Consider the following 27929-nt stretch of genomic DNA (forward strand, 5'->3'; position numbering starts at 1 on the left):
GACTCCCGGAGGGTATTAGGGACCATGGTAAACAATTCGACAATTTTTATTTCCGAACTAAAAAAAGTCAACAAATTCCAAAATTGAAGGCTAATATCCACGCGTTTGTGAAATTTTTTAAGTTTCGGGGCCCGGTGTTGAAAAGTATAAATATTTTAGGGGATACATCTCGGGGTCATTATATGTAGTCATAAATGTTCGTAGTAGGCTTGAGTTAACGAAATCCGTGCAAGTTGTAAACCAGTAATTAAATTGGCAGTTTAAAGGCAAATTGGATGATTCCACCAACCCAATTGGAATCCTGGAGGGTATTAGGGACCGTGAAAAATATTTCGGCAATTTTTATTTCCGGGCAAAAAAAAAGTCAAAAAATTCAAAAGTTGAAGACTAATATCCACGCTTTTTGAGACATTTTGGAGGTTCCGAGGCCCAGTGTCGAAAAGCCTTGAAATTTTAGGGGATACATCCTGGGGTCATATAATGCTGTTTGGAACCATATATGATGATTATTTGTTGTCATAAATGTTCGTGGTAGGCTTGAGTTAATAAAATCGGTGCAAGTTGTAAACCAGTAAATTGGTCGTTTAAAGGCAAATTGGATGGTTCCACACACCCAATTGGACTCCAGGAGGATATTAGGGACCATGGTACATATTTCAACAATATTAATTTTCGGGCGAAAAAAAGTTAAAAAATTCCAAAATTGAAGACTAATATCCACGCGTTTTGAGAAATTTTTTAAGTTTCGATGTCCGGTGTCGAAAAGACTTGAGATTTTAGGGGATACATCTCGGGGTCATATAATACTATTTTAAACCATAAATGATCATTATATGTTGTCAGAAATGTTCGTGGTAGGCTTGAGTTGATAAAATCAGTGCAAGTTGTAAACCGGTAAATTCACCATTTAAAGGAAAATTGGATATTTCCACCCACCTAATTAGACTCCGGGATTGTATTAGGGACCATGATAAACATTTCGGCAATTTTTATTTAAAGAGAAGTCAAAAAATTCCAAAATTGAAGGCTAATATCCACGCTTTTTGAAAAATGTTGGAGGTTTCGGCTCGGTGTCGAAAAGTCTTTAAATTCTATAGGATACATCTCAGGGTCATATAATGCTGTTTGGAACCATATATGATCATTATATATTGTCATAAATGTTCGTGGTAGGCAACAATTAATGAAATCGGTGCAAGTTGTAAACTGGTAAATTGGCCGTTTAAAGGCAAATTGAATGGTTCCACCCAGCCAAATGGACTCCTAGAGAATATTAGGGACCATGGTAAACATTTTGGCAATTTATATATCCGAGCGAAAAAAGTCAAAAAATTCTAAAATTGAAGACTAATATCCACGCATTTTGCGAAATTTTGAAGATTTCATGACTTGGTGTCGAAAATCTTGAAATCACAGGGAATACATCTTGGTGTCATATAATGCTGTTTGGAACTATATATGATTATTATATGTTGTCATAAATGTTCGTGGTATGCTTGAGTTAATGAAATCAGTGCAAGTTGTAAATCGGTAAATTTGTCGTTTAAAGGTAAATTGGATAGTTCAACCAACCCAATGGGACTCCCGGGGGGTATTAAAGACCATGGTAAACATTTAAGAATTTTTTATTTCTGTGCGAAAAAAAGTAAAAAAAAATCCAAAATTGAAGGCTAATATCCATGCTTTTTTAGAAATTTCGAAGGTTTCGAGACACGGTGTCGAAACAAAATGAGATTTTGGGGAATACATCTCGGGGTCATATAATGTTGTTTGGAGCCATAAATGATCATTATATGTTGTCATAAATGTTCGAGGTAGGCTTGAATTAATGAAATTGGTGCAACTTGTAAACCGGTAAATTGACAGTTCAAAGGCAAATTGGATGGTTCCACCTACCAATTTGGACTCTCGGAGGGTATTAGGGAACATGGTAAAATTTCGGCAATTTTAATTTCCGGGCGAAAAAAAGTCAAAAAAATTCAAAAATTGAAGGCTAATATCCCACTTTTTGAGTAACTTTTAAGGTTTCGGGGGCAAGGTGTCGAAAAGACTTGAGATTTTAGGAGATACATTTCGAGATCATATAATGTCGTTTGGAACTATATATGATCATTATATGTTGTCATAAATTTTTGTGGTAGACTCGAATTAATGAAATCGGTGCAAGTTGTAAATTTGTAAATTGGTTGTTTAAAGGCGATTTGGATGGTTCCACCCATCCAATTGGACTCCCAAAGGGTATTAGGGACCATGGTAAACATTTCGGCAATTTTTATTTCCGAGCGAAAAAAAGTCAAAAAATTCCAACATTAAAGGCTAACATCCACGCTTTTTGAGAAATTTGGTAGGTTTCGGGGCCAGTGTCGAAAAGGTTTGAGATTTTAGGGAATACATCTCGGAGTCTTATAATGTCGTTTGGAACCACATATGATCATTATATGTTGTCAAAATGTTCGTGGTAGGCTTGAATTAATGAAATCGGTGCAAGTTGTAAACTGATTAATTGGTCGTTTAAAGGTAAATTGGATGGTTCTACCCACCCAATTAGACTCCCAGGGGCTATTATGGACCATGGTAAACATTTAAGAAGTTTTTATTTCCGTACGACAAAAAGTAAAAAAATTCCAAAATTAAAGGCTTAAATCCATGCTTTTTTAGAAATTTCGAAAGGTTTCGGGGCCCGGTGTCGAAAAAAAATGATATTTTGGGGGATACATCTCAGAGTCATATAAGGCCGTTTGGAACCATAAATGATCATTATATGTTGACATTGTCATAAATATTCGTGGTAGGTTTGAATTAATGAAATCGGTGCAAGTTGTAAATCTGTAAATTGGTCGTTTAAAGAAAAATTGGATGGTTCCACCCACCCAATAGGACTCCCAGAGGATATTAGGGACCATGGTAAACATTTCGGCAATTTTTATTTCCGGGTGAAAAAAAGTTAAAAAATTCCAAAATTGAAAGCTAATATTCACGCTTTTTGAGAACTTTGGGAGGTTTCAGGGTCCGCCGTCGAAAAGCCTTGAGATTATAGGGGATACATCTCGGAGTCATATAATGCCGTTTGGAACCATATATGATCATTATATGTTGTCATAAATGTTCGTGGTAGGCTTAAATTAATGGATTCGGTGCAAGTTGTAAATCGTTAAATTGGTCGTTTAAAGGCAAATTGGATGGTTCCACCCAACCAATTGGACTTCCAGAGGGTATTAGGGACCATGGTAAACATTTCGGCAATTTTTATTTCTGGGCAAAACAAAGTCAAAAAATTCCAAAATTGAAGGCTAATATCCACATTTTTTGAGAAATTTTAGAGGTTTTGGGGCCTGGTGTCGTGTCGAAAAGCCTTGAAATTCTAGGGGATATATCTCGGGGTCATATAATGTCGTTTTGAACCATAAATGATCATTATATGTTGTCATAATTGTTCGTGGTAGGCTTGAATTAATGAAATTAGTACAAGTTGTAAACCGGTAATTTGGTCGTTTAAAGCCAAATTGGATGGTTCCACCTACCAAATTAGACTCATGGCAGGTATTAGGGACCATGGTAAACATTTCGGCAACTTTTATTTCCGGGTGAAAAAAAGTAAAAAAATTTCAAAATTGAAATCCACGCTTTTTGAGAAATTTGGAATGTTTCGAGCCCCGATGTCAAAAGGTTTTGAGATTTAAGGGGATACATCTTGGGGTCATATAATGTCGTTTAGAACTATATATGATCATCATATGTTGTCATAAATGTTCGTAGTATGGTTAAGTTAATTTAATCGGTTCAACTCCTGGTCAGTTCACGTTCAAGTTCGAGTCTCACATACTCGGGTCAACTTGGGTCTAGGGTTGGTTTCAGGTCGGGTCAGGTCAAGTTTGGGTCACCATTTTTTCGGGTTCAAATGGGTCAGTTAAATAATCGGATTTGAGTCGATATTTCAGGTCGTGTCAACTTTTGACAGCTCTACCTACAACTGTGCAGATGGAAAATCTAGATTCTTGTATTGTCAACCAGCTTATAGCCCAAATATAAGACTTTCAGCAATTTTTAGTCTCTACAACTCATGAGTTATTAATAAATTTTCTGCATTATAGCTCAAATATATGAATACATACCTCATCTTTAATCAAGTCTTGCATGAAAATGTTAGTAGCTCCAGGCTGGAGACCTTAGTAAATAAATTACATAATCATGTTGACACAGCACTTGCGCAGCATAAAAACTGCAAGAGCGAGCACATGAATGTCATTGTAATCAAGCTACCGAACATGAAAGATGCAGCAGCATCTCAAGATGAGGTACAATGAAACAGATGAAAACAATGGCATCTTTCAAACATCTAACACATTTAAAAAATATCTGATTTGTCTCTTCAACTCATGCAATGGGTAATTGAACTGCCTTCCCAAGTCCCAACTTTGCAAAGCAAAGACTAACTAGGCACATGTAAGCAAATTTCATCCCAAATTCTAGATATAGCAGTGAAAGCAAAATCTGTACTCTTCCTGAAGCTCATTAACTGTGCTATGATTCTTGAATTTAGCTCCCTACTGCAGCAGGTACAGCTAAGGGCTTCGAGTCTTCTGCCTTCTCATGCTCCTTGTTGAGCATCTGAAATAGCACAATAACAAAACAACCAGCAAATTAGCTATAGTTTCTTTGGAAATAAAAAAAGGTTCAATAATTAATATTCTCAATAACACCATATATCTTTAAGAAAAATAGCTCTATAATGAGTGAATGTAATACAGTTTGGCTAGCATATGGCAGATGCAATGTTATGATGTTAGACCGAAGCTCAATGCGACCCTGTTATGCAGCCTAAGTTAGCATTAGCTGCTTCTGATGAAGTCGCATCTAAAAGTATTAGCCAGAGAACAGCTAAGAAAATCTGATACTTGAAAACCAAATTTTTACACAATGATGATATTTTTCAAAGTTTGAAAACAAGGGGAAAACAGGGATACACAATTTTTGGAGGTTTTATACAAGAGATTACAAATCATAAGCCAATGGTCATATGACAAACAAAGGGTCCCAACCATTGTCAACCCTCAACTCCTCACACTCCAACAAAGGGCTCTCCCTACAGACATCAATATATTTGAGCACACCAATCATGATAAAATCAAAATTAAGTAGCGAAGGTCCCAACCAAACACAAGCCAAGTGCCCAAAAACCCAAAGCCATGTTATTAAAGAAGGAACAAAAAAATCCCAAAAATTATCAATTTTTTTTTTAATGTTTAGTGACAGTTTTGTTACTTCAGGTTGCCATCAATAATTCCCATAACAACAAACAGTAAAAGTAGGTCATAGTGACTCAGAGCAACTCCATAGTAGACTACACTAATGGAAAGGAGTAACATAGGCATTAGAGATAATAGAGAATAAATAAAATGTTAAAAACGGGTAAGTTAGAGCCAGTAGGCAGAGAAAAAACCAAGCAGGATATTGAATTGCTAACTTAGTTTTCTGTCAAGATCGTGGGAGTGATTCAGGCCACAGAAAAGGTTTTATAAACCTATCATCTATTAGTAAATAATCTGATGAATCTCACCACCTATCATCTATTAGTAAATAATCTGATGAATCTCACCACCTACTTTTATAGTACACCACAAAACTATTATGTATGTGACAAACACTAAAAACTTATTATGTATGTGACAAACACTAAAAACTTTTATAGTACATATTATCTAAGATATGAGAAAGAAAATTTTCACCTTGTTGTTAATCAAGTTGTGGAGGGCGATCACACTTCGGATAAGAGAAGACAGATATATAACCAGCATCATGTCATTTGTTTTGACTGCAAAAACAAGCAGGCACACAATCACAAAACAATACAAAACTTCATACAATATTCAAATAAGAAAAAAATACTTTGTTTTCATACCTGCAAAAGCCTTGACCAACTCAGGAACACTAAGATTAGGGAGAAGGTTGAACACATCCTACAAAAACAATGAAAAAAAATAAATAAATAAAAAGCAAGAAAAGTTCATTATTGATGTAAAAATTAGCAATGAACAAAGGCTAAATCACATTTGATTAGCCAAAAGGTTAAAAGACCTCAAAAAAGAAGAAAAAAACAAAAAATTGCTCACAAAATAAGCTTACACTTGCTTGCCTTTTTAATTTGTCTCATTTAAAATCTTGCACAATTTCCAATGCAATCTTGTAATAACAATATCTTTTGGTACATATTACAAAAAATTACATATTTGCACCTAAAAAAGACGATGACGACAAGATCCAACACGGCTATTTTTTGAAGTATATTTTTACCCTCAAATTGTTCGATTTTATTTAGAACAGAATTTCCTTAAGATTCCGAATGAAATAATTATAAAAGAAAAAGAGGGAATAACAATAGATAAAGATGTACAAAACAAAGGGTAAAATTACAAGGAAAATAAACACTTTGCGCACACAAATATAAAATAAAAATAATTAATGGTTCACAGTTGAAGGAGACTGTAAGTTCATGAAACAACACAAGCAACCTTAATTTGGTAGTATTATATCACTGTTCATTCAATTATCAAGTACGGTTATCCATGGGTGTGGAATAGACAATGTCAGGGTTTTCCCCATCTTTTAAAGTTGAAAGGTTATAATACAAAATACATAAGTGGCTCTCTATTTAGCAAATGGGGAATCACTAAATCATTGTAGAGCAAAACTTTATCAAATAAAAACAATTCGAGTGGGAAAAGTTTCCCGTAATCTCAATATTTATAGTTAATAATAACACACCAAATTTTCATCTACATTTGTCTCCAACTTTCTAATCCTTAAATTAGATACAAGCAGGCAGGCAGCTACATAGGCTCACATACTAGACATTATTAATGGCAGAAAGGACATACAGTCCTACATATATTGATAACAAATAATCACGCCACGAGGGTTTAAGAACACATGCAAAAAATTTGAATGAACAAACCTGCAAATGGTACAGTATTTCATGGTTGAGTGGGAGTTTTCCCTCTATAACTAGTTCAAGATAACTACGAATCTCTCGCAAACGAGCATCTAGCCCCTTGAGTGCTGCAAGTTTCCCAGTCACCTGCCCAAAAAATAAAAGAGTTAGTATCCTCCAACTAATAACATAATGACAGATAAAAATCTAAGCACTTCTCAATCTTTTAAGCATCCAAAATGAGGACAACTGTAAGCCAAAAATAGCAAATTGTTGTAGAGTTACCTCTGTTGCTAGAGTACTGATGGTTGTATCCTTCACGTCTCTAAGCAAGTGCTCCACTCCTGCAAGATTAGCATATACACATCAAGATAAGTTATATGCCACGCAGAAACACGGGGATTGGAACTCTTAAAAAAATAGCAATCAAGTTTCATCTCCACCAACAGAAAGAGATCAATGGAAAGCAATCATACATGTTGCGTGGTTAAACTTACCAATTTCCTCAACTTCATGAGCAGCAATTTCGGAAGGAACGTGTACGAATACCTTCTGGCTCTTCTGTGTTGCATTCTGTAAATGAAAACATGCAACTTTAAAGTAGCTAATGGAGTGGATGTTTAATTATATTTCCAATATCAAACCTTACAAAAACGAGATCACAGCAAATGCAACATATTAGCTTTGAAAAAGCATGCTATTCAATTTGATATACTTCTCTCCTATTCAAGATAAACAATCTAGTTGACAGAAGTCCACCAATTTTATCCTAAAAAAGCAATATTACTAATTTTTGCAGGCAGCAGAACATAAACAAACTTGGAATCTTACCTCTTTGACCTCTTCAACAGCATAATAAGCTTTGGTTGGTATTCCCAGCTCTTCTGGTTGTACATCAATGATCACCAAGACAGGATTTGGGACGTAGCTACAAACCCCAAACATATGTACAGTCAGTTCAAAAAAAGAAGGGAACAGAAATATTGCTTAATAACCTTGTAAGAGACACATTCAGAATTTTTAAATCTGTGTACAGATCAAGTTCCAATCAGTTTAGTCAATCATCTTCTCAAGATGAAAATCGAATGATAACAGACAACTCATTCAAGTTCTTAAAAGTAAACAGGGTAATGTTTGACACATTCTGCTCAACCATACAATATCCTTTGCTCACCCAAATTTGCATGAACAGGATACTGACATATTGGTCAAATTCACGTGTATGGGTTACCCCAAATCTCACAAAAATTACTCACAACACCATCTTAGTTACCCTTGAGCCCAAGGATGGTCTACTTCTAAGTCTTTTAGTATTAGCTCTTATATCTTTCACAGACGTTTAGCTATCATGGATTTATCCTCAAGGATCATCCAGCAATATATCAGTCACAAGATCCTTGTCAAAAATATGTACCTTGAACCACCTATGAATGAGTCGAATTTTCAATTGATTTTCTACATTACTAAGCAACAATGGAGAAAAAATATAGGATACGTGAGAAAATAGAAAGGACCAGAAAAGAGTGAATAGTACAACGCGGGAAATCACAACGCAACTTCATTTTGAGCTGTTTGGGGGTGGGGGGGGGGGGGGGGAGGGGAGTTATCTTACTCGTTAAATAATCTGTGGATATCCAAATCATTCTCCCGAAGCTTAGGACCAGTGCTATACCAACCTACAACATGCTCCTTTGCTGAAATATAAGAAGAATTAGTACGAGATGAAATCAAGTTCAAGCTGAAAAACTATAAAGGTAGGGATACCAGGTGTGTTAATCAGAACAGAATTACCATTAATTCTCCTAAACATGGAAAACATAGATTCATGGTAGTTGTGATCAAGAAACCAAATGCTGGGGTCCTTGTCATCTTCCTCAAAGGGAACTGCATTTTTTGAGTCAAATATCAGAGCAAGACCATATTAGAAAAAGAGAGGGATAGAAAATGAATTCCTCATCTATCTGGTTAAACCCACCATACAAAGTTGCAAACCATGAAAGTATTAGTTTAACCACTTGAATTGAATAGATAATACATTGTAAAACCAAAATATGAAATTCAGAATACAATCAATTTTAACCACTGTATACATGGATACACTACATCAGAATATCATACGAGCTGTTGGCCAGTGCATAAAGACCTAGTAAATTTCTCTTAGATAACAGCATGTAAAACACTTTCAAAAAGTCAGAAGAGTAGTTTGACCACAAAGGCAGAACAAACATAAATTCTCGTCCAAATATCTGGATATCTACGGTCTACTGAGTATCTATCTAGAGCTATCTATCTGGAGCTCAAGACCCACCCAAAACTTTCCGGTGTCAGGGGCATTATGGAGATTCTATCCCAGCCATTGTAACTGTGGATGGGGCTTGGAAGAAGGATAAAAAGGCAAGATATAAACCGGGATGAAGGTGCAACTAGAGTTTTTGCAAACTCAAGCATTCAAGCAAAATTACAAGCTATATGGTGGGGAATCTACCATGCGAAACAAGGGCACACAAACATCGAAGTCTACACAGACAGCTTGGAAGCGATCCAGGGACTGCAATATCCCCAGAAGTGTGCTTGGGAAAACCATGCGCTCATCAAGAATATCCTTCATCTCGCTCGTAATTTAAATTATTTGTGTTGTAGTAAAGTCCCTAGGGAGGTGGCAGCTAGAGCTCACACCCTAGCCAATCAGGCAAGGAAACATGCAACAATACTAAAAGCAAATCCTACATCAAGGGTCTGGCTCTAAAACAAGAATATCAATTACTTAACTTACCCATTGACAAGAATACAGGTTGTGCCCTACTGAGAAGAGGCAAATTTTATTAAAAAAAACAACAGAGTTCATAAGTGCCATCCAATTAATGGAGTGAAGTTTCCACAGAAGATAGACGTCAAGGACTTCACAGCTATATAACCTAGCTACTTCTAATAGGCCAGCCACATGATTTACACAATCATTGTCCACTTCATACAAATCGTCAAGTAAAGAGAGCACGACCTACTAAACTGCTTCAATGGCGTGACCATCATTGGATAATGTTCCCCTAATTTTCATGTCCTTGAAGTGTCATCAATCTAGAAACAATTTATAACAGCAGTTTCAAAGCAGTGGTTCATCCTATCAAAATATAGATGCAGGATCATTGTATCTTAACTATATATACGGATTCTCAACACATATACAACGAAATCAAATTGTGACCCTCATCTTCCACCAACTGCCCAAATTAAACACAATTCGATCAATTGGAAGCTCAACACCGTCATTTAATCTCCTCAAGAGCTCTGATCTCTTACTAAAGTTCTAAATCTATACGAGTTCTCAAATGCATCGAGCAACAAGGCTTTGAAATTCGTCCCAATAATACCATAAAAACCTTAAGTTCACACACAATACATTGATGTTGAGTAACTGAAACCCTAACACTTCAGCAAACAACAACATTCAAACTTCCAGAAAAAACGCAAACCCTAAACCCTAAAATCTAACGTACCACGATAACAACCAAAAAAGCACACAGAATTCAAAAATAACAACGAAATTTGAAATCCGAAACCCTAAATCTAGCAAAAACCAATAATCAAACGAATTACTACCAAAATCAGCAAAGAAATAACCAATTGAAATCGAAATTGCTTAAAATTGAATAGTCGAGATCCAGAAATTACCGGCGTAACTGTTGGTAACATCGACGGTACCCTTGAAAGTGCTGCCTAGCAAAACACCGACGACGCGCTTCTTAGTGTCGCGAGCAACACGATTGTAGTGATCGACGATGCTGAGAAGTACCAATGGATGAACAACCACCTTCTCGATGGCTTTAGAAGAGATCTGTTGCGTCTTGATTACATCCATTTTCGACTTCGAGCTCTTCTTCTTCTTCTGGTTTTCGACTTCCTTTGGTTTCTTTTTCAAGGGGATACCTTTCTTGTTCTCAATAACAAACGTATACCATACTCCGTATAAGTACTCCAATATAAGTACTTCGTACTCTCTATTGTTTCATTTCATTTTGCTTGTATTTTCTCGTTTGGAGGGTTTGCTAATGTTTTCATTTTTCTTACCTTATTACTCCTTAATTTTTTATTTTTTTTTTGAGAAAGAGTACTATTAATGAAAAGCATTATTACAACCTAAACTAAGTACAGAAAACTGAAATACACGATAGAACAGTAGGGGTCGAACCATACAACTTCTTATGTTTAGCAAACCAAGTGTACTCAGTGGGACAAGAAGCTATTCTTTTAAAGCCACTTAACCTGCAAAACAAAGAGTTAGTAAAACATGCTAGAGACCTACTTTGCATAGTGGCTTTAATAAAATACTCTCTCCGTTTTTTAATACTTATTTCATTTCTATTTTTTGCAATATTCATTTATCCTACTTTGACTAATGGTGATTTATACATAAGAAAAAATATGGTCGTGTGGGTACTTGTTGGAATCATCTCAATGAATTGATTATTAATTTTTCAATTGTTAGAAGTTATACCTATTGATAATTAAAGATATTAGTGATCAAATATTAGCATCGGCATGCGTGTCCAAGAGAAATGGAGCAAGTATTTAAAAACGGAGGGAGTATTAATTTTATTTCCACAAAGTTTCAATTGTGGGCGCTGTGGCTAATCGATCACACCGTACTGTTAGAGTTACCCGATCGATCATGGGTTATTCGGTTGGGGGTTACTCTATCGATCAGAAGTTGTCCAGTCAGACGAGTCAGTGTTTTAGTGTACGTAAACCGCCCACACTAAAAAAGGGTTTTTGTTTTTTAATTTTTTGTGAGTGAATGTATGTACTTCAAGTTTATAAAATTCTATCAAATATAAAATACATGCAATGGAATTAAATAAAACATCATCACAATTTAACAAAACAAATAATAAAAATCATCATATTTAGCTTAATTCTACTTTTGTTCAATTGATTTTATTTATAATGGAAAGCTCGATTGTATATTTGTATTGTAATTAATTGTATAAACGAGAAAATACAAGTTGATCAGCTTGATATACCAAATTGCTATAATAGTCATTTAATTAATTAGATTGTGGGCAACATTATAATTTTAGTGCTTTATTCCTCTTCCTTATCCCAAATTTCCTTTCATTTTTGGCTTCTCTATCCTCTAATGGTCTAACTTCCTCCATCATCAAAAGGATGCTCCCCAAGGAATTGATATAGCCCTACTTGACACTCTTTGCTATTAGATTTTGTTTTTTTTGCCGCTTCGCGGCATTGATAGCTTGAGGAAGGAAGAAGAGGAGAATGACGGGAAGAAGAAGATTTCGCGAGAATACAGAGAGATGGTGGTAATTGTGATGGGTTTCGGATGGTTGAGGAGGTTGTGATGGTGGTAGCGTTGAGATGGTTGTGAAAATAATCTAGTGTATGAATATATCTAATAAATCACATAAATCGTAATTTCCTTGCGTATAACTTACAAATGAGAATCGAGAGTCAAGAAAAGTTAGGTAATACACCGTCTATTTCACATTGATATATTTTGTTGTTATTGAATAGAGGAAGTATTGTCAAGAGTTTTTAGCAGTGAGGTGCCATTATGTATACCGTAATATTATATTTTTATCAATTTTCTTTTAAGTAAAGATTTATTCATAAATAAAAGTCATATGACATCTATAAAGATATTTATATTTGTATCTATTTTGCCAAGTTAATTATGAATCCCTAGGAAGAGCTAATTTGCTTTGATTTGACTAGCAATACTCTGATTGCAAGTAATGCAGGGCGCAGGCATTGGTGTTGGTGGATATATGAAGGGAACAAGTGGCGCTATTGGTGTGGGCTTTAATGTTGCCGTTCTCGTAGCAAACTATTAGCAGTTAGGGCAAATTTTAAGATTCTAGGTGCACCACGCCTATACTTTTGAACAATCAGTAAAAAAAATCTGAACAATTGCAAATTTTGAACATGTAGTAAAAACATCTGAACATCACAAATTTTGAACATTTAGTTAAAAAATCTGAACAATTGCAATGCATCATGCCTATACTTTTGAACATTTAGTACTACCTCCGTTACATATTAGTTGCAACTTTGGGGTATTATTTGTGAGACATAAAATATTCCAAAGTTGCAACTAATATGTAACGGAGGTAGTAAAAGAAATCTGAACAATCAAGAATTTTGAACATTTAGTTAAAAAATCTGAACATCACAATTTTGAACATTTAGTAAAAAAATCTGAACAATAGCAATGCACCACACCTATAATTTTGAACTTTTAGTAAAAAATATGAACAATAAATTTTTTTGAACATTTAGTAAAAAATTCTGAACAATCGCAAATTTTGAATTATTACGAGTCAAACAAATTTTGAATTGATTCGTAATAATTCAATAGTTTTGTAATATAAACTGAACATTTAATGTATATAAAATGAACATTTCTTGATAAAATATGAACATAAAAATTGCATGTTTATGTTCAATTTTTGTAACGTGTTCATATTCTTTTTACTAAATGTTCATTTTTTGTAAAATGTTCAAATTTTTTTACTAAATGTTCAAAAGTATAGTCGTGGTGCACCTTTTTCTAGGTGCACCATGGTGCATATAATACTAATTGAGCATTTAGCAACGTGGACTTCTATGGCTATGGGCTTCGTTGATGGGCCATATTACCGTGTTTGTACCCGCAGCAAGAGGTTGCCAAGTTTGGTGCTGGCCCAAACTCTTGTTAACTTTGATGTTGGATCAACTTGAGTGATTATTTAAAATTTATTTTTACAGAGTGTTTTTTGTTTAGATAGAAGGAAAAAAAATGTTGACCTAACTCTTTTTTTTTTTTTTCTTTCTAACTTATATACTCAATAATACTCCATAGTCCATACTAGTGTGTACTACATTACGTTTATTATGCATAATATTTGTTAAAAATAGATGTTTTGTATTATTTGCAACAAATGCTTATGTTTTCGTTTTAAGTTGTCATTTCTTTCTCTCTTTCTGTCTTCATCACATGTATTTTTTATCTTTATATCTCTATTTATCAGTCGTAAACAAAATTTGTCTATGTGCTCGTATAACCTTCCAAAGTTGCATATAATAAGAAGTGGAAGTACTACATTTGAGTATAAAAATTGATCGATGCCTTGATACATTAAATAAATAAAGACAAGTTATACAAGTTGTAATGGAAGTCTAATTTCCCTACATATATAAATATTGTGTCAATGTTGTTATAAAATACTTTATCTCGAATTAGATCTGGATCATCATGAATGTATGATGGAAATTTATACGGGAATTATGGGTCATGTATAAAAATAGCTGATACGAACAAGTTATACTTTCAAGTTAAATGAGTAGCATTATTAAACCTACTCTCGAATGTCCATGAGTCCATGACTTATTTGCACCTATTGACATATTATAATGCAATTCAAACAAACATCTCTTCTTGAAGGAACAAATTTGCATTCCCAACCTCTTGAATATAATCAAAAACAAAAATGATCCAAACAACAGAGTAAACACAGAGAACAATAATGAACAAATTAATAATTAAAACTACTCCGTTTGTTTATAAACAAGTCATAGGATCAAAGAAAGGATAGAATGTCTACGCTTTTTCGTTAATTTCCATAACTTCATCGATTTTCTACATTTAATTTCATCTCAGTGCCATGCATGCATGCACTAATTACAATATCAAACGTTAAATTACAATAAACAATTAAGTTGAACGAAATTTGAAAGAAAAAGCATAACATAATACCATAGTTCTACCTTTTTTTTAAAGGAAATATATTTGTTTCTATCTTAATGTTTTTATAGTTTATGTTAATCTAGCTAGTAATTAGTGTGCTTCTAGTAATAACATTAATTAACTACTGGTTTAATTAAAAGAAACTTAAGCGCAAATCCAAAGGGGGATGGTCGAAATGATCTCTTCCAAATGTGTATGCAGCAAATGTTGCGTAATTCTCCTTGCAACAATCATTTGAGAACATCCTTAGCTTATCGGACTCTTGTTCATGGTATGAGTTCAATGGGAAGAGTTGAAGTGTTTCGATTGCTCGTTCTGGTTCACATACAATTTGATTTATCTCACCAAAATCTGCAAGACCAAATTAACATCAACTATGTCGTTAGACTTAATAACTATACTCATATTGGACTATGCATTACTTAAAAGTTGAAACCGTTTCAATGATTTAACATTCATAGCTAACTAAGGAAGTTGTGTATTATTCAAAGTTTATTGTACATCAGTCTACTGAGCCCATTAGAAAAAAATCTAGTGATAAAAGATCAAGTCAACCAAAAGTTTAAGGTACTGGTTGAAACTCTAATTAGTTGGTTTTATATTCTATAAACTGGTTTTCTCATTGTACCAAAAACAGATATTAACTACGTACAATATAATAGCTTGTTCATTATCGTTGTGAGTTCTAATTTAACTTAAAAACAAGTAATTTAAGTTGAAACTTGTTAGAAAAAATAACACAATCCAATTTTTCAGTTATCATCAGTTTCCTTAAAAAAAATTAATACGTATATACGAGTATGAATACTACGTAACAAGCAAGAAAACTTACATTTAGCAGGAGCAATAGGTTTAAGATGGTCATCAAGTTGAAAGCAAGGAGCATCATGATCCTTAGAAACACGACGTCGTTTTTGTCTCTCCCTAGCCTTATGGTTTTGGAACCAATAAAAAACATTCTTACTCTCAATCTTACCATAAAAGCTCAACTGAGTAGATATCTTCTGGATCTGGTCAGTGCTGGGTGTTCGAAGCCCTGACCTGAATAAGTCCGTAAGAACCTTAACCTGTTCCGCGGTCGGGTTCCAGCGTCCGCACTTGGTGCCGCTACTAGGCGGCCCCCCGCCGCCGCTTCCGTAAGAAGCAGCCCTAGTAGTCTTTGTTGTTTGGATGCAAAAGCCTGACATCCCTTCTTCCATGATGTAAGAGGATGTATGTTTTGTGGGCCTGAAAAATAGAAGAAGAAGAAAGATATTTCTGATCTTGTTTCACAGCTTTCTGCTGATTTCTCTCTCTTTCTCTTTTTGTTGTTTTAACTAAGTTAGGGCAGTTCAGAACTCCAAAGGGGTAATTAAGAATACTAATAAGGTGTATGTAGGTAGTGTGGCTTAGCGTGGGTGTTGCTTTTATAGTGCAATCCTCGATGCCTTTATGTCAATGCAACTAGTTTTTTCTAAAAAACTTTTTATTTATTTATTTATTAATTAATTTATTCAAGGGGATCGGAAATGCAACCGGATTGTTGTCTCTCTAAATTAAGTTTATTAACTCTTACATCATTTTATGGTTAAAATGACAAATATTCCTTCGGTCCTATAATAATTAACAATAAACTAGTTTTTTTTTTTTTTTGAAAACCGCCGAGCTAGTGCATATATTAATCAAGGGACAAAGTGTCCGAGCGTACATAAGGAGAAATATATTATTGAAATTTTATGGCAAGATTGAAATTTTGCAAATATTATTGAATGACTAAGGGCCAGATCATATTTACTGATTAGAGCTGAACTGAACTGATTGGAGCTGAACTGGATAAAGCTGAAATGAATATTTTATGAGAGAAGGAAATTAGGAGGTGAACTGAAATCAACCTAAAGTGAACATGCATGCCCTAAGTGAGCTATGAATGGTCTATTATCTAAGTAAGTAGTATGTACATGTTTAAGTAATTTATTCAACAATATTTTATGAACATAAATAAACAAGTCTAGCTCTTATCCATAAAATAATTTGATTGTGAACATATATCCGTCTTCTGTTTAATTCGCCAACATGAATTAAATGAGAATTTTAAAGACACACCCCATCTGTGAATTGAATTAATAATATATACACATAAGCGAGTATTCATATGAAATTATTGGTACATTTATGTTTTAGGATTTATAGAACTAAAACACGTACGATCTAAACAACCTGATTCTAAATAATCAATTTTTATAAAATTCTTGACTTGACTTGTTAAATTTGATTTGATCTATAATCAACTCTAAGATTGTACGAAGTATGTACACATGACAACGTATGTCTACAAGTCCACAACGGGTCTTAGTTGATAGTAATTGATAATTATTAATAGAGAGAGGTATAGTAGGACAGAATAATGACTAAAGAGTCTGCTTTGAATTTAGGGAAGAGCTAAGAAGACTGTGAGTAGTGCTTTGGGGATTTGATCTAATCTGACTAGTTTAATCATTTTTAAGCATCTTGGTTTTTTGTGTCTCTTTTACTTATAATTTTATTTTAACAACGGAGAAAGTTGCAAGTGCGTTCGGCGACATGCAAAAAAGCTAGTTGACGGTGTTCAACGTTTTGGTCTGCGAGCAGACAAGGAGGTAACTTCCTCTAATCTTGCATTTTTTATTTTACTTTGTACTTGTAAATGTATACACATAATCATATAATATAATCATATATTATAAAGTATATAGCTATCTTAGGGTACATCATACATGATATTAGTATATATCATCTTGTTTTCCTACACCCCATTGTCTTGGGTCTACCCAATTTAAAAGATCTTGTACTGGCTTAACGTGGTAATTTGTGATTTGTGAAGATTTTAATTATTAATTTTAAACTGGTTAGTTAATTTAATTATTAATAACTTAGGTGTGTATAGACAGTATAGTCCGAAGAAGTAATCACGTAAATGGGTAAATAATCTAAGCACTTGCAAATTCTACGTGGAAAGCCATATGTCTCATGCATTTTCCTAACGTTCATACCTTCATCTCACCTTGTAGTAAAGAGAAGTCATAGAAAAGTAATCATCAAACTTAAGATAAGATAAAAAATACTATTAATCTCATTAATTTAGTGCTTAGATCATACGTAGTATATTACATTATCAAACTTAAGATAATATATATAGTTCCTATTCTTTTGAGTACGTTGTTTTGCTTTGCTATACTAAGCCCCTGTTCTACTATGATGTGCTATGTTGAATATAAATAAACTATTCTGCTATGCTCAGAATTTTAAAAGAGTAGGGCCACAGTCTACATATATACGAATAATGCGTTTCTAATATAAATTTAATTAAATATTCATTTTTGAAGACCTTCCTCTCGATAATTAAAAACACTTGATTATTCTCAATTAAGAACTGAGAGTAGCATATTGTTACAAGATGTTCTATTCGATATTCTACTGATCAAATTGCTTTGTCCTTGTAGACACGGTAAATTTCCCATTTGGCGAAGTTCTAAAGATAATGAGAAGAAATTTTCCACAAGAACAAATTAAAATAGAACTTTTTCTTAAATTCTCTCTAGGATCAAATTATGTACTCCGCCAATCATATATGAATGGTGAATACGCTTAATACAAATGATATAAATTAGGTTTGCGTGTTCGAACCCTCGACTCTTAAGCTTATTGAAAATCATTATTAAGTAAATTACAAACTTACAAATTAAAGTATTCTCTACTATATATTCGGTCATAACTTATAATCAATGGAATGTAAAATGTCTTTATCGCTAAATATAACATAACGTAAGCTATTATTAATCTAAATGCGAAAAATTATACGTAGTACTTCGTAGTAAATCTCTTTCTTACACTAGAATCACTTTAAAAAGGTCCTTTAAATTAGAATTACATTATGTACCATCATATTCACCAAGTCTCCATAGTCAATAAACATTATTCTAAATATAAGTTATTTAGCTGTAAAATTTAAACTTTTAAGAAAGTTACTTCAATAATCCAAACCTTTTTTTAGTTACAAGCAAATTAAACGTATTATATTAATTTCAATAAAAGAATAATAAGCTTGTGTGGACATGCATGTAATCCAAGGTTAGTTGATAAATTAGTACGAGTATGTCTGCCAAAACGATGACTCGTGAGTATACCTAAGAAGATTATTGGCTTAATCAAAATAATTAAAGAAAAATGGTAATTTATTAAATGTTTTAATGTAAAACTAAATTACGTGAAAGTCAAAAATTTCAGTGTCTGATCTGAATTGGACGGTTGTGATCTCACGATCCGATTACTGACATGGATCGGGTTGACTGTCAGTGAAACAAAGAAAATTAGGAGTATAGTAAATATAAAGGGTTGTTTGGTGTTTCTTAGTCAAAAATTGTGGGGATCATATCTTCTTTTAAGAGTGTGGGAACACAAACTAAGATTTTGAGGGGTACTAATGACCAACCAAACAAGGAATTAAGAAAATAAAATAATTAATTTAAAAACTTGTTATTGGAGTTTCTTATGTCATGTGGCTCATGTCTTGAAGTATATCTCATATATATTCCCAATAAATATATATTGATCATAATATATTTGCATGCTTCAATTCATAATCTCTTTTTGGATTATATTGTTAATGTTTAGGAGTTTATAAAAAGCCAACACTTTTTTGAAACAATTGCAATTGGAGGCCACACTACTAGTTCATAGCTACTAGCTAGGGGATGATACAAAAAGCATGTTTGTGGTTGAATTGATTTGGACTTAAGGACTTGTTTGTTTATGATATACTAAATTGTCTCGATTTGTGCAAGTTTGAGATTGTGTTAACTTTTGATTTACTTGTAGTAAGTAGTTTTTAGTACGTACAATACAAAATTAACATTTTTTGTCTGAATTTAATAGTCATATAATAGCATAAAACCTGTTAATATGACAATATGATTAGAGCGAAGAGGGCAAATCAATGAATCTCTATTGCTTATAAATTTTAAAACGGCAAGGGGTAGTGGCGGTCCTTGTGGAATGATGATGACACCACCAAAATGATGTTTGAATGGGGAAGGCCGGAAGGGATGAGGTGGTGGTGGTTGGGGTGGAGTTGGAGAAAGGAGGTAGCTCTTAAACTTAGCTTGTGGCCACTTGTAGAAGGGAAGAGGGTCAAAGGGTGGTGAACGTGACTTCTTGATGCTGTAATAAGAAGGGGTTTCATGTCGTGTTATCGTATCGGGTCAACTTTTATGGAGTACTACCTATAAGCAACATTTCTAATTGAAAACTTATTATTCTATTAAAATCTCTTCCTTTTGACTAAATATGTTGCATATTTTATTTTTATATTTTTAACGATAAAATGATTGGTTTTAATTTTTTTTAATAGAAAAAACTCTATCTCTTAAATTAAGTATCAAAACTGAAATATCAATATGAAAATACCATCCTAGTAGTAGAAAATACGAGTAATAACTTAGCAATTTGAACAATCATAAATAATGAGAAGATAGTTTCACTAATATACATTTAATCTTATAAGGTAATGGGTTTTATTAAAAAAAAAAAAATACGTAGTATGTGAGGACTGATAGAGGGATTAATGTCGTGGGGAAAGCATTGGATCGAGTAAAATGAAAGGTTCAAGATGATTACTAACTCCAGAGCACGGTCAATTAGTAGGCCGTGCAAAACAACACAATTCCCACAATCGTGTTTTTTGCAATGTTTGCAACACAATAAGTAGATACCAAAATCATTTTGTCTCTTCTCACTTGGCTTCACCAATATCCCCCCCTCTCTTCCAACTCCTAGGCGTTTTGCTGTCTTTATACCCTCGGCGGCTACTAACATTTTCCTTTTTTCTATGCTAATATCTATCAAGTACTTAATTTGTTTAGAGTCATACTATGTTATTCATCTTTTAGCGTTCATCTCATTTTCAAACACAACTCCTTATTAACTCTTATACCATACTTTGTTATTTAAACCATTTCTAAATTATAAGCGGAATTAGATGAAGTTTTTTTTTTCCTTATGTGAATGAAAAAAAAAAATTCAATTTTGTATAATAACACGATATTTATTCTTATCTCACAATACTTATGTACATGTTTTTTTGTTTTTTTTTTCATCTTCTAAAAGATTGGATTATGAAATACATCAATTAGGGCATGTTCTCTTACGTTGAAATTCAGTTCAGCTCAGTTCAGTTCAGTTCAGTTCAGTTCAGTTAAACTCCTAACTTCTTTCTCTTATAAAATATTCAGTTCAGTTCAGCTCAGTTCAGTTCATCTCAGCTCAGTTCAGTTCATCTCAGCTCAGTTCAGTCAATTAGAATAGGCCCTTACTCTCTTCTTATTTGTAGATGATTATTTCTTGACATACATACCCTTTTTTTTTTAATAATATTCCTCGCAATCAACATTCGTAATTTAAAATCTTAACAATCAAATAAATAAGAAATTAAAGAATTACACATAGATCCCTACCTTATAAAAAGTGGGAAGTTGTTCTTATGAATAGTGTACAGACCTTTTTACCCTTCAAAATGTTTATTTACCTTCTTACCCCTTTATAATCCCTACCCATTAATGAGTTTTGCGCTTTAATTTCTATCTCCTCAATCTTTATTCACCATCTTTGAGTAGAAGAAAACCCAGAAAAACCAAGCTCAAGAATTGTTAGAGTTTGTAACCTTTTTTTTTTTTTTTTTTTTTTTTTTTTTTTTTTTTGAGGAAACTGATAGTTCTTTTATAATTCCAACAATTTATATACTTGGCTTTCCTATAATGTCTCCTTCACCTTTAAAAAAAGGTAGTTTGTAACTTTTTTTTTTTTTTTTTTTTTTTTTTTTGAGGAAACTGATAGTTCTTTTATAATTCCAACAATTTATATACTTGACTTTCCTATTTCTCCTTAATCTTAATGTCTCCTTCACCTTTAAAAAAAAGGTTAGTATTGTTCAATGCATTATTTCACACGGCAACTAGCAAGAATTTGAAGTAATAACTACCACCTTGGCAACCAAGCTAATGTACTTTTAGATTGCATCAACAACATCCTTTACTAGACTTCGGGTTCTAAAGTGGGCTATCAAAGCTATGTCCTTTTCCTAGACTCTACTAAAACAACTTAGCAACAACATGAATAAGTACACAGTGTTTCTTCATACAAGAACACTGCCACATACAACGTATTATGCTCAATGTTTATTTGTAATTGACTTTTGAACCTTTTGTTTGTAACGTTTTCAAGGTTATTATGGTTTAAGAATATTATGCGTTAGGTTAGATGCTTTAGTTGTTCCAATAAACCTTAAAACTATGGCCTAATTAATTTGTAAGGCTTTATTAAAAAAAAACACACTTATTTTAAACACATAATGTAAAACAGTAATCGTCCACAACTAAAGTAATCGTAGTTCCACCCAAACGCTGCCAAGTTTTATCTACACTTATGATAATTTTTTTTTTTCCGAATAGCACATTTGTGATAATTACGTACACATGTGATAAATGGATATTGTCATTCCTAAACACAAGCTAAAAAAGTTAACTTGAAATGGCTAGCAATTCCGCGCACAACCCGCGCGTTGGCTGCCCTAGTATACATATAAGTAACAACCTTCACAATTCTTTTCTTTTCTTTTTTTTTTAGGGAAATTAAACCTTCACAAAATTAGTAATTTTTTTTTATACCATCAGAGTGCTTGAACGGTTGCTCCTACGTACATAAATGACGAAGTTGGTAAAAGTGCCAATGTGTCGGATTCTATTGTCCTTGACCATTTGTAAATGTGTAGAATAGAACCTGCAAAACATAACAAGGAAAACAATCCAAAACAAATGGAAATACAAAATTACAAGGTAGCTAAGTCAAATAACTAATAATGTACTAAACTACTAAATAGTAGGTAAAATAATACAGACATTTTTTTTTTATTATCTTAAAGAGCCCCTAAAAATCACAAGCATATATACATACAAGTGTATTTTTAAAGCTAATCTATTACCTCCGTTTCAATTAATTTATTTTTAATTATAATGCTTTAATATTTTGAGATCTAGTTTTACCAGTAACACACCTTTAAAATATTTAAAACGGCCCGATTTATGTCTATCTCTAATAAGAATTCTAAGAAATTGACACAATGTATATCTTTTTTTTTTTTTTTTTTTTTTTTTTTTTTTTTTTTTTTAAAAAAAAAAAAAATTCACTGAGTATGCTTCTACAAAGCACTCCATATATTGGTAGAAAGTCTATTAAGTTAACCAATAGTTACTTAGTTAGGGGCATGCGTGAAATCAAGGCCGGCCCTAAAATTCCGTCGGCTTATAAGTTGTCGCCACTAAGATTGTCGGATAATTAATGGGAACTAATTAAGATTAGCTAAGCTTAAAAAGTTGTACACAAAAACTGTTAATAATATATAGGAGGAATAGAAGGGCTAAAAAGCCGAAAAGAAGAGTTTCTAAAAGTTAAATTATAAGATTTGTGGAACTTTCAAGTGGAATGGAAGAACCGCAATTGATGGGAAATTATTATGGGTCCAAGTCCAATTAAGGAAATCCAGCAATGCAACTTATATTAGTATTTTGATTAAGTGGGAAATAATAACGTTATTTAGTGGGTTTCTGAAGTTTTTGGGGGACCCTTTAAAACTAAAAGGGTGTTTATGTATGCATGTACCCTTAATTTGGGAGGCAATACCACCTTAATGGCATGTTTAGTTGGTTAATTGGTGCCTAATTATTGATTTCTTGTCATTTGTATGGCCTTTTGAGTTATAAACTAATATTTAATCGTCGTTATAGTTTTGTATTTCTAAAGTGATTTTTTTTTTAAAGAAAATCATTAAGCACTTTATAATTGGTAAGTACTAAATAGAGCTTCTTCTTCTTCTTTTTTTTTTTTTTTTTTTTTTTTTTTTTTTTTTTTTTTTAAGGTTGGAGTACAATAATGTGTTTTTTCTAGAAACAGATAAAGTCTTTTGTACTTGGTTGTTTCATTATTAGTTTTTATTCCAAAATGATCAGTCATAAAGATGATATAGTCTCATACTCTCATGACTCACATCATCATCATAAAGATTAAAAAAAATGACAAAGGAATTTTTAAAAATTTTCTAGATTAATGGAAGAAGTTTATACTTGTAAGTGCTATTCAAAAAAGTTTATACTTGTAAGTGCTATTCAAAAAAGTTTATACTTGTAAGTTTTGAGGAGAATATCCAAATTGAAATAAGTTTGAACTAGAATATTTAGTGCTTAAAGCATAAATATCATAATATGATTACGGGTATGTTCTCATTGACTGAACTGAACTGAATTGAGCTGAGCTGAACTGAATATTTTATAAGAGAAGAAAATTAGGAGCTGAACTGAAGTGAACTGAGCTGAACTGAACTGAATTTCAACGTATGAGAACAGACCCGTAGTACCTATAATTATTAATTGTATCTAGACATCAAAAAATGAAACTCTTCCTTTATTTGATTATCATCTCTAGGCACCTTGATGCTTTTATCATGCATATGAAATAAAGGTATACTCCATACCAAAAATCCAAATTAAATAGTAGAAGTATATCAAATATAAAAGTTTTTTTTTTTTTTTTTTTTTCATAATACCATTTTCTTACAAAAAATCTAGATTAAATAAGAGCAGCATAATCTATTTTGACAATATGCATCTTAATCCCCCACCTAACCAATTTGTACAAAGATGTGGGCATAAAGTTTCTTTGAAATATAAAGAGTGCCTAAAATAAAAAGAATGTGAAATTTTTTTCTTCATGTTTTAAAATTATATGATGTACATTTCTTCTAATTTGAATACAATTCAATAATATATATAATACAAAGTATATGGTTCAGTTCTTTTATCGTATCAATTTCGAAGTAACTACTTTCAATTCAAAAAGAAATACACAAACACACACCTTCAAAATATATGTATACAAGTATTAAGAAAATTACAGATGTACTTTAGTTTCCTCGTCCTTATTGATTGCACCACATTCATGTTGCATCAGTCAAAGATTAATTTCCACTTCAAGTTTACAAATGGCGAGTATAGACTTTGAGAATACAATTTATTAACTCTATACAATAAATTCTTGCCAAAAGTCATACTAGTACTTTGGTTATAACGGCTTTACTAATATCCCTATCAAAAAAACTTGAGTGAAAGCATGCACAATACACATGGAGAAGGAGGTGTTTTCACTCATGAAAAATCAATAAATAATGAAGTAGAAGATGTCATGAAATCACAAGTACTTGATTCTTCAATCGATTACAAAGGAAGGATTCCTCTTCGAGCTTCCACTGGCTCATGGAAAGCCTCTCTCTTCATCATAGGTAATTAACACGAAACCTTGATTACAATCGCATAAATTTGACTATTAACATTTTCAGTATACCATAATAAGTAATGTAACACAAGAAGTCAGTATTTTTTCTAAACATATATTGAGACAAATCTAATGAAATCTCACATGCTACGATGTATGCCTTTCAAGTTTAATAACTATGCTACTGATTACAACATGCAAATAAAATGGATGCAGCACTTGAGTTTAGTGAGAGGGTGAGTAACTTTGGAATATCAACAAGTTTGATAACATACATGACAAAAGTGATGCACCAAGACCTGAAAACAGCAGCCAACAGTGTGTATACATGGAATGGAATTACAACAGTCATGCCTTTGTTTGGTGCCTTTCTTGCGGATGCTTACACTGGCCCCTATTCCATGATCCTCTTCTCTGCTATCCTCTATGTCCTGCCAAGTCATCATTTCTCTCATTTTTATCAATGAATTTTAATTTGCATGCATGTAAAAATTGAGTGATGATTGTGGTAGTAACACCTTTAAATTAAACTTTCACCGTACCCCATTATAGGGGGTTCGATTCCTACAAAGGTTATTGATTCTCGAGGGGTTGTGGCAATCTTAGATTTTTACCATTTCTCTTCTCTGATGATCTAGTTTTAGAAGGGGTAAATTGTAATGATTTAATAAGTTGTCTTAGTAGAATTTCACTGTTCAATCCTCTATTTCTTTCCTCATGTTCAGGGTTTAGGACTTTTTACCATGACTCAATATATTCCAAGCCTTAAACCCTGCAGCACAACCTCAAACTCATGTGATCATGCTAGCAAGGTTCATAAGGTGGTCTTCTTCGTAGCGGCCTACCTCGTGGCTCTAGCAACGGGTGGTTATAAACCGTGCCTGGAGAGCTTTGGGGCAGACCAATTCGATGACAATCATTCAAAAGAAAGGAAGCAAAAGATGTCATTTTTCAACTGGTGGAACATTGCACTTTGCAGCGGCCTCTTCTTAGGGGTAACTTTGATAGTGTACCTACAAGAGTATGTAAGTTGGGGCATTGGATATCTCACACTAACCATAACTATGGGAGTCACTGTCTTGGTGTTTGTTCTCGGTAGGCCATATTATCGTTACAAAATCGCCCATGGAAGCCCCTTAACCCCATTGTTGCACGTCTTAGTTGCTGCTATTACAAAGAGAAATTTGAACTGTCCTTCGGATTCTTCATTGTTGTATGAGGTTCACAATTCAGAGAAGCCCCAACAAGGACGGGTTTTAGGTCACACAAATAGGCTCAGGTAATTGCATAATTCAATATGTAGGGTTACAGTCTTGAGAGAACATTATACTAACCTTTGTATTTTTTAAAAACAATGCAAAGTTCCAGGAATTTGCATTGTGTTCTCTACTTAAAACTCATTTGTGTAAATTTTCAATACAAATATACTACCTCCGTTACATATTATATGCAACAATTTGACTTAAAGTAGAGAGGAAAAATGCCTAATCGTTGCAAGTAATATGTAATGGAGGTAGTACTAGTACTTATATTGAAAAGATTAATCACGGTGTGGTTAAATGTATGCATGTAGATTTCTTGACAAGGCTGCTATAATCGAGGAAAATGAACACAATGGAGCATCAACAAGGGAAAAACAAAGTCCCTGGAGGCTAGCAACCGTAACACAAGTGGAGGAACTGAAACTTATAATAACTATGGTTCCTATATGGCTAACTTCTTTGGTGTTTGGCATAGGTATTGCGCAACTCTCAACTTTCTTCATCAAGCAAGGGGGCGAAATGAATAGGAGAGTTTTCAAACACTTTGAGATTCCAGCGGCTTCAGTGTATGCTCTAACAGCCGTAGGGATGTTTGCCTCGGTAACCTTCTATGACAAGGTCCTCCTCCCATACTTGAGGCGAACCACAGGCAATGAGAGAGGCGTCGACATCCTTACAAGAATAGGTATTGGCATGGTTTTTTTAAGCATAGCAATGATGATCTCAGCCTTGGTTGAGAGGAAACGGTTAAAGATGTTACTGCAAGGGAAAACAATGAGTGTAGTTTGGCTAGCGCCTCAATTCTTAGTTGCTGGTATAGGGGACGGATTTTCCCTAGTAGGAATGCAAGAATTCTTCTATGACCAAGTTCCTGATTCGATGAGGAGTTTAGGGATGGCGTTTTACCTTAGTGTTCTCGGTGTTGGAAGCTTCCTTAGTAGCTTTTTAGTGACTATTGTGGATTATGTGACAGGGATGAAAGGTGGGAAGAAGTGGATAGGCAAGGATTTGAACCATAGTCGTCTTGATTATTTTTACTGGCTCTTGATGACCATAATTGTGTTGAACATGTGTGTTTTCGTGCTCTTGGCTAAGAATTATAGGTACAAAAATGTTCACAATATTGTGGCTGTAAGTGATTCTTGTGATGGTGTGAGCACAGAGAAGAAAGTGGAGTTGGCTAGTGTCTAAAGAGAATTGTAGATACTGTAATAGATACAAGAATGTAAGAAAATCACTCAAAAAAAAAAATGTAAGAGAAAATCAATTTTTTTTTTTTTAACAGGAAGAGAAAATCAACTTACATAGATACACTAAATTGAGCTATCATATTAAATACTTCGTACAAAGTATCATATTCTGCATAAATGAGAGCTAAGTATATTTTATAATTTCAATTAACATTCATAAATTTGTACAACAAATTAATGTAAAGATTACAGAGTAAAACACAACATATAGAAATTGAGCTATCATATCAAATACAAAGTATCTCTACTAGAGCTGTCAATTTGGGTTTGGGTCGGGTAAGAGTCGGGTCGGGTCAACTCGGGTCGGGTCAATTCAGATTAATTCCATAACCTATGCGGGTCGGGTTTGGGTTGGGTCATGCTTGAGTCGGATCACGTCAGGTCATACTTCTTATCGGGTTTGGGTCGGGTTTATAATA

At 33.4% G+C, this 27929-nt stretch overlaps 3 protein-coding genes across 3 annotated transcripts; 1 reads left to right on the plus strand and 2 right to left on the minus strand.

Moving 5' to 3' along the window:
- Positions 1-4097: 4097 nt before the first annotated feature.
- On the minus strand, positions 4098-10898 carry LOC145642393 (26S proteasome non-ATPase regulatory subunit 7 homolog A). Its single transcript, XM_081693560.1, has 10 exons — positions 10598-10898; positions 8720-8812; positions 8541-8622; positions 7760-7856; positions 7426-7501; positions 7214-7272; positions 6953-7075; positions 5900-5957; positions 5727-5812; positions 4098-4608 (listed from the first exon to the last, which is right to left on the minus strand). The coding sequence occupies exons 1-10, from the start codon at positions 10782-10784 to the stop codon at positions 4537-4539; spliced, it is 933 nt and encodes a 310-aa protein (XP_081549686.1). The 5' UTR covers positions 10785-10898; the 3' UTR covers positions 4098-4536.
- A 3820-nt stretch (positions 10899-14718) lies between these two features.
- LOC145556674 (WUSCHEL-related homeobox 5-like) lies at positions 14719-15974 on the minus strand. The gene is made up of 2 exons (XM_081618330.1): positions 15499-15974; positions 14719-15017 (listed from the first exon to the last, which is right to left on the minus strand). The coding sequence occupies exons 1-2, from the start codon at positions 15863-15865 to the stop codon at positions 14800-14802; spliced, it is 585 nt and encodes a 194-aa protein (XP_081474456.1). The 5' UTR covers positions 15866-15974; the 3' UTR covers positions 14719-14799.
- Positions 15975-24836: 8862 nt separating this feature from the next.
- LOC145555508 (protein NRT1/ PTR FAMILY 5.6-like) lies at positions 24837-27451 on the plus strand. Its single transcript, XM_081617243.1, has 4 exons — positions 24837-25005; positions 25215-25431; positions 25723-26277; positions 26572-27451. Exons 1-4 carry the CDS (start codon positions 24837-24839, stop codon positions 27449-27451), a joined length of 1821 nt encoding a protein of 606 aa, XP_081473369.1.
- Positions 27452-27929: the final 478 nt, after the last annotated feature.

Source organism: Chenopodium album, chromosome 8 (genome assembly GCF_948465745.1).
Source record: "Chenopodium album chromosome 8, dcCheAlbu1.1, whole genome shotgun sequence".
NCBI lineage: Eukaryota > Viridiplantae > Streptophyta > Magnoliopsida > Caryophyllales > Amaranthaceae > Chenopodium > Chenopodium album.

Excerpts from the sequence above, each read along its gene's own strand:
- LOC145555508 (XM_081617243.1), top strand. The coding sequence starts at position 24,837 with ATGCACAATACACATGGAGAAGGAGGTGTTTTCACTCATGAAAAATCA. Across the intron at positions 25,006-25,214 it reads AGCCTCTCTCTTCATCATAG|CACTTGAGTTTAGTGAGAGG; the intron begins GTAATTAACACG and ends AAATGGATGCAG. Across the intron at positions 25,432-25,722 it reads TCTGCTATCCTCTATGTCCT|GGGTTTAGGACTTTTTACCA; the intron begins GCCAAGTCATCA and ends TCCTCATGTTCA.
- LOC145642393 (XM_081693560.1), bottom strand. The coding sequence starts at position 10,784 with ATGGATGTAATCAAGACGCAACAGATCTCTTCTAAAGCCATCGAGAAG. Across the intron at positions 8,813-10,597 it reads TGTTACCAACAGTTACGCCG|TTCCCTTTGAGGAAGATGAC; the intron begins GTAATTTCTGGA and ends CAAAAAATGCAG. Across the intron at positions 7,502-7,759 it reads CTGTTGAAGAGGTCAAAGAG|AATGCAACACAGAAGAGCCA; the intron begins GTAAGATTCCAA and ends TTTCATTTACAG.
- LOC145556674 (XM_081618330.1), bottom strand. The coding sequence starts at position 15,865 with ATGGAAGAAGGGATGTCAGGCTTTTGCATCCAAACAACAAAGACTACT. Across the intron at positions 15,018-15,498 it reads ACCTATTGCTCCTGCTAAAT|ATTTTGGTGAGATAAATCAA; the intron begins GTAAGTTTTCTT and ends TTGGTCTTGCAG.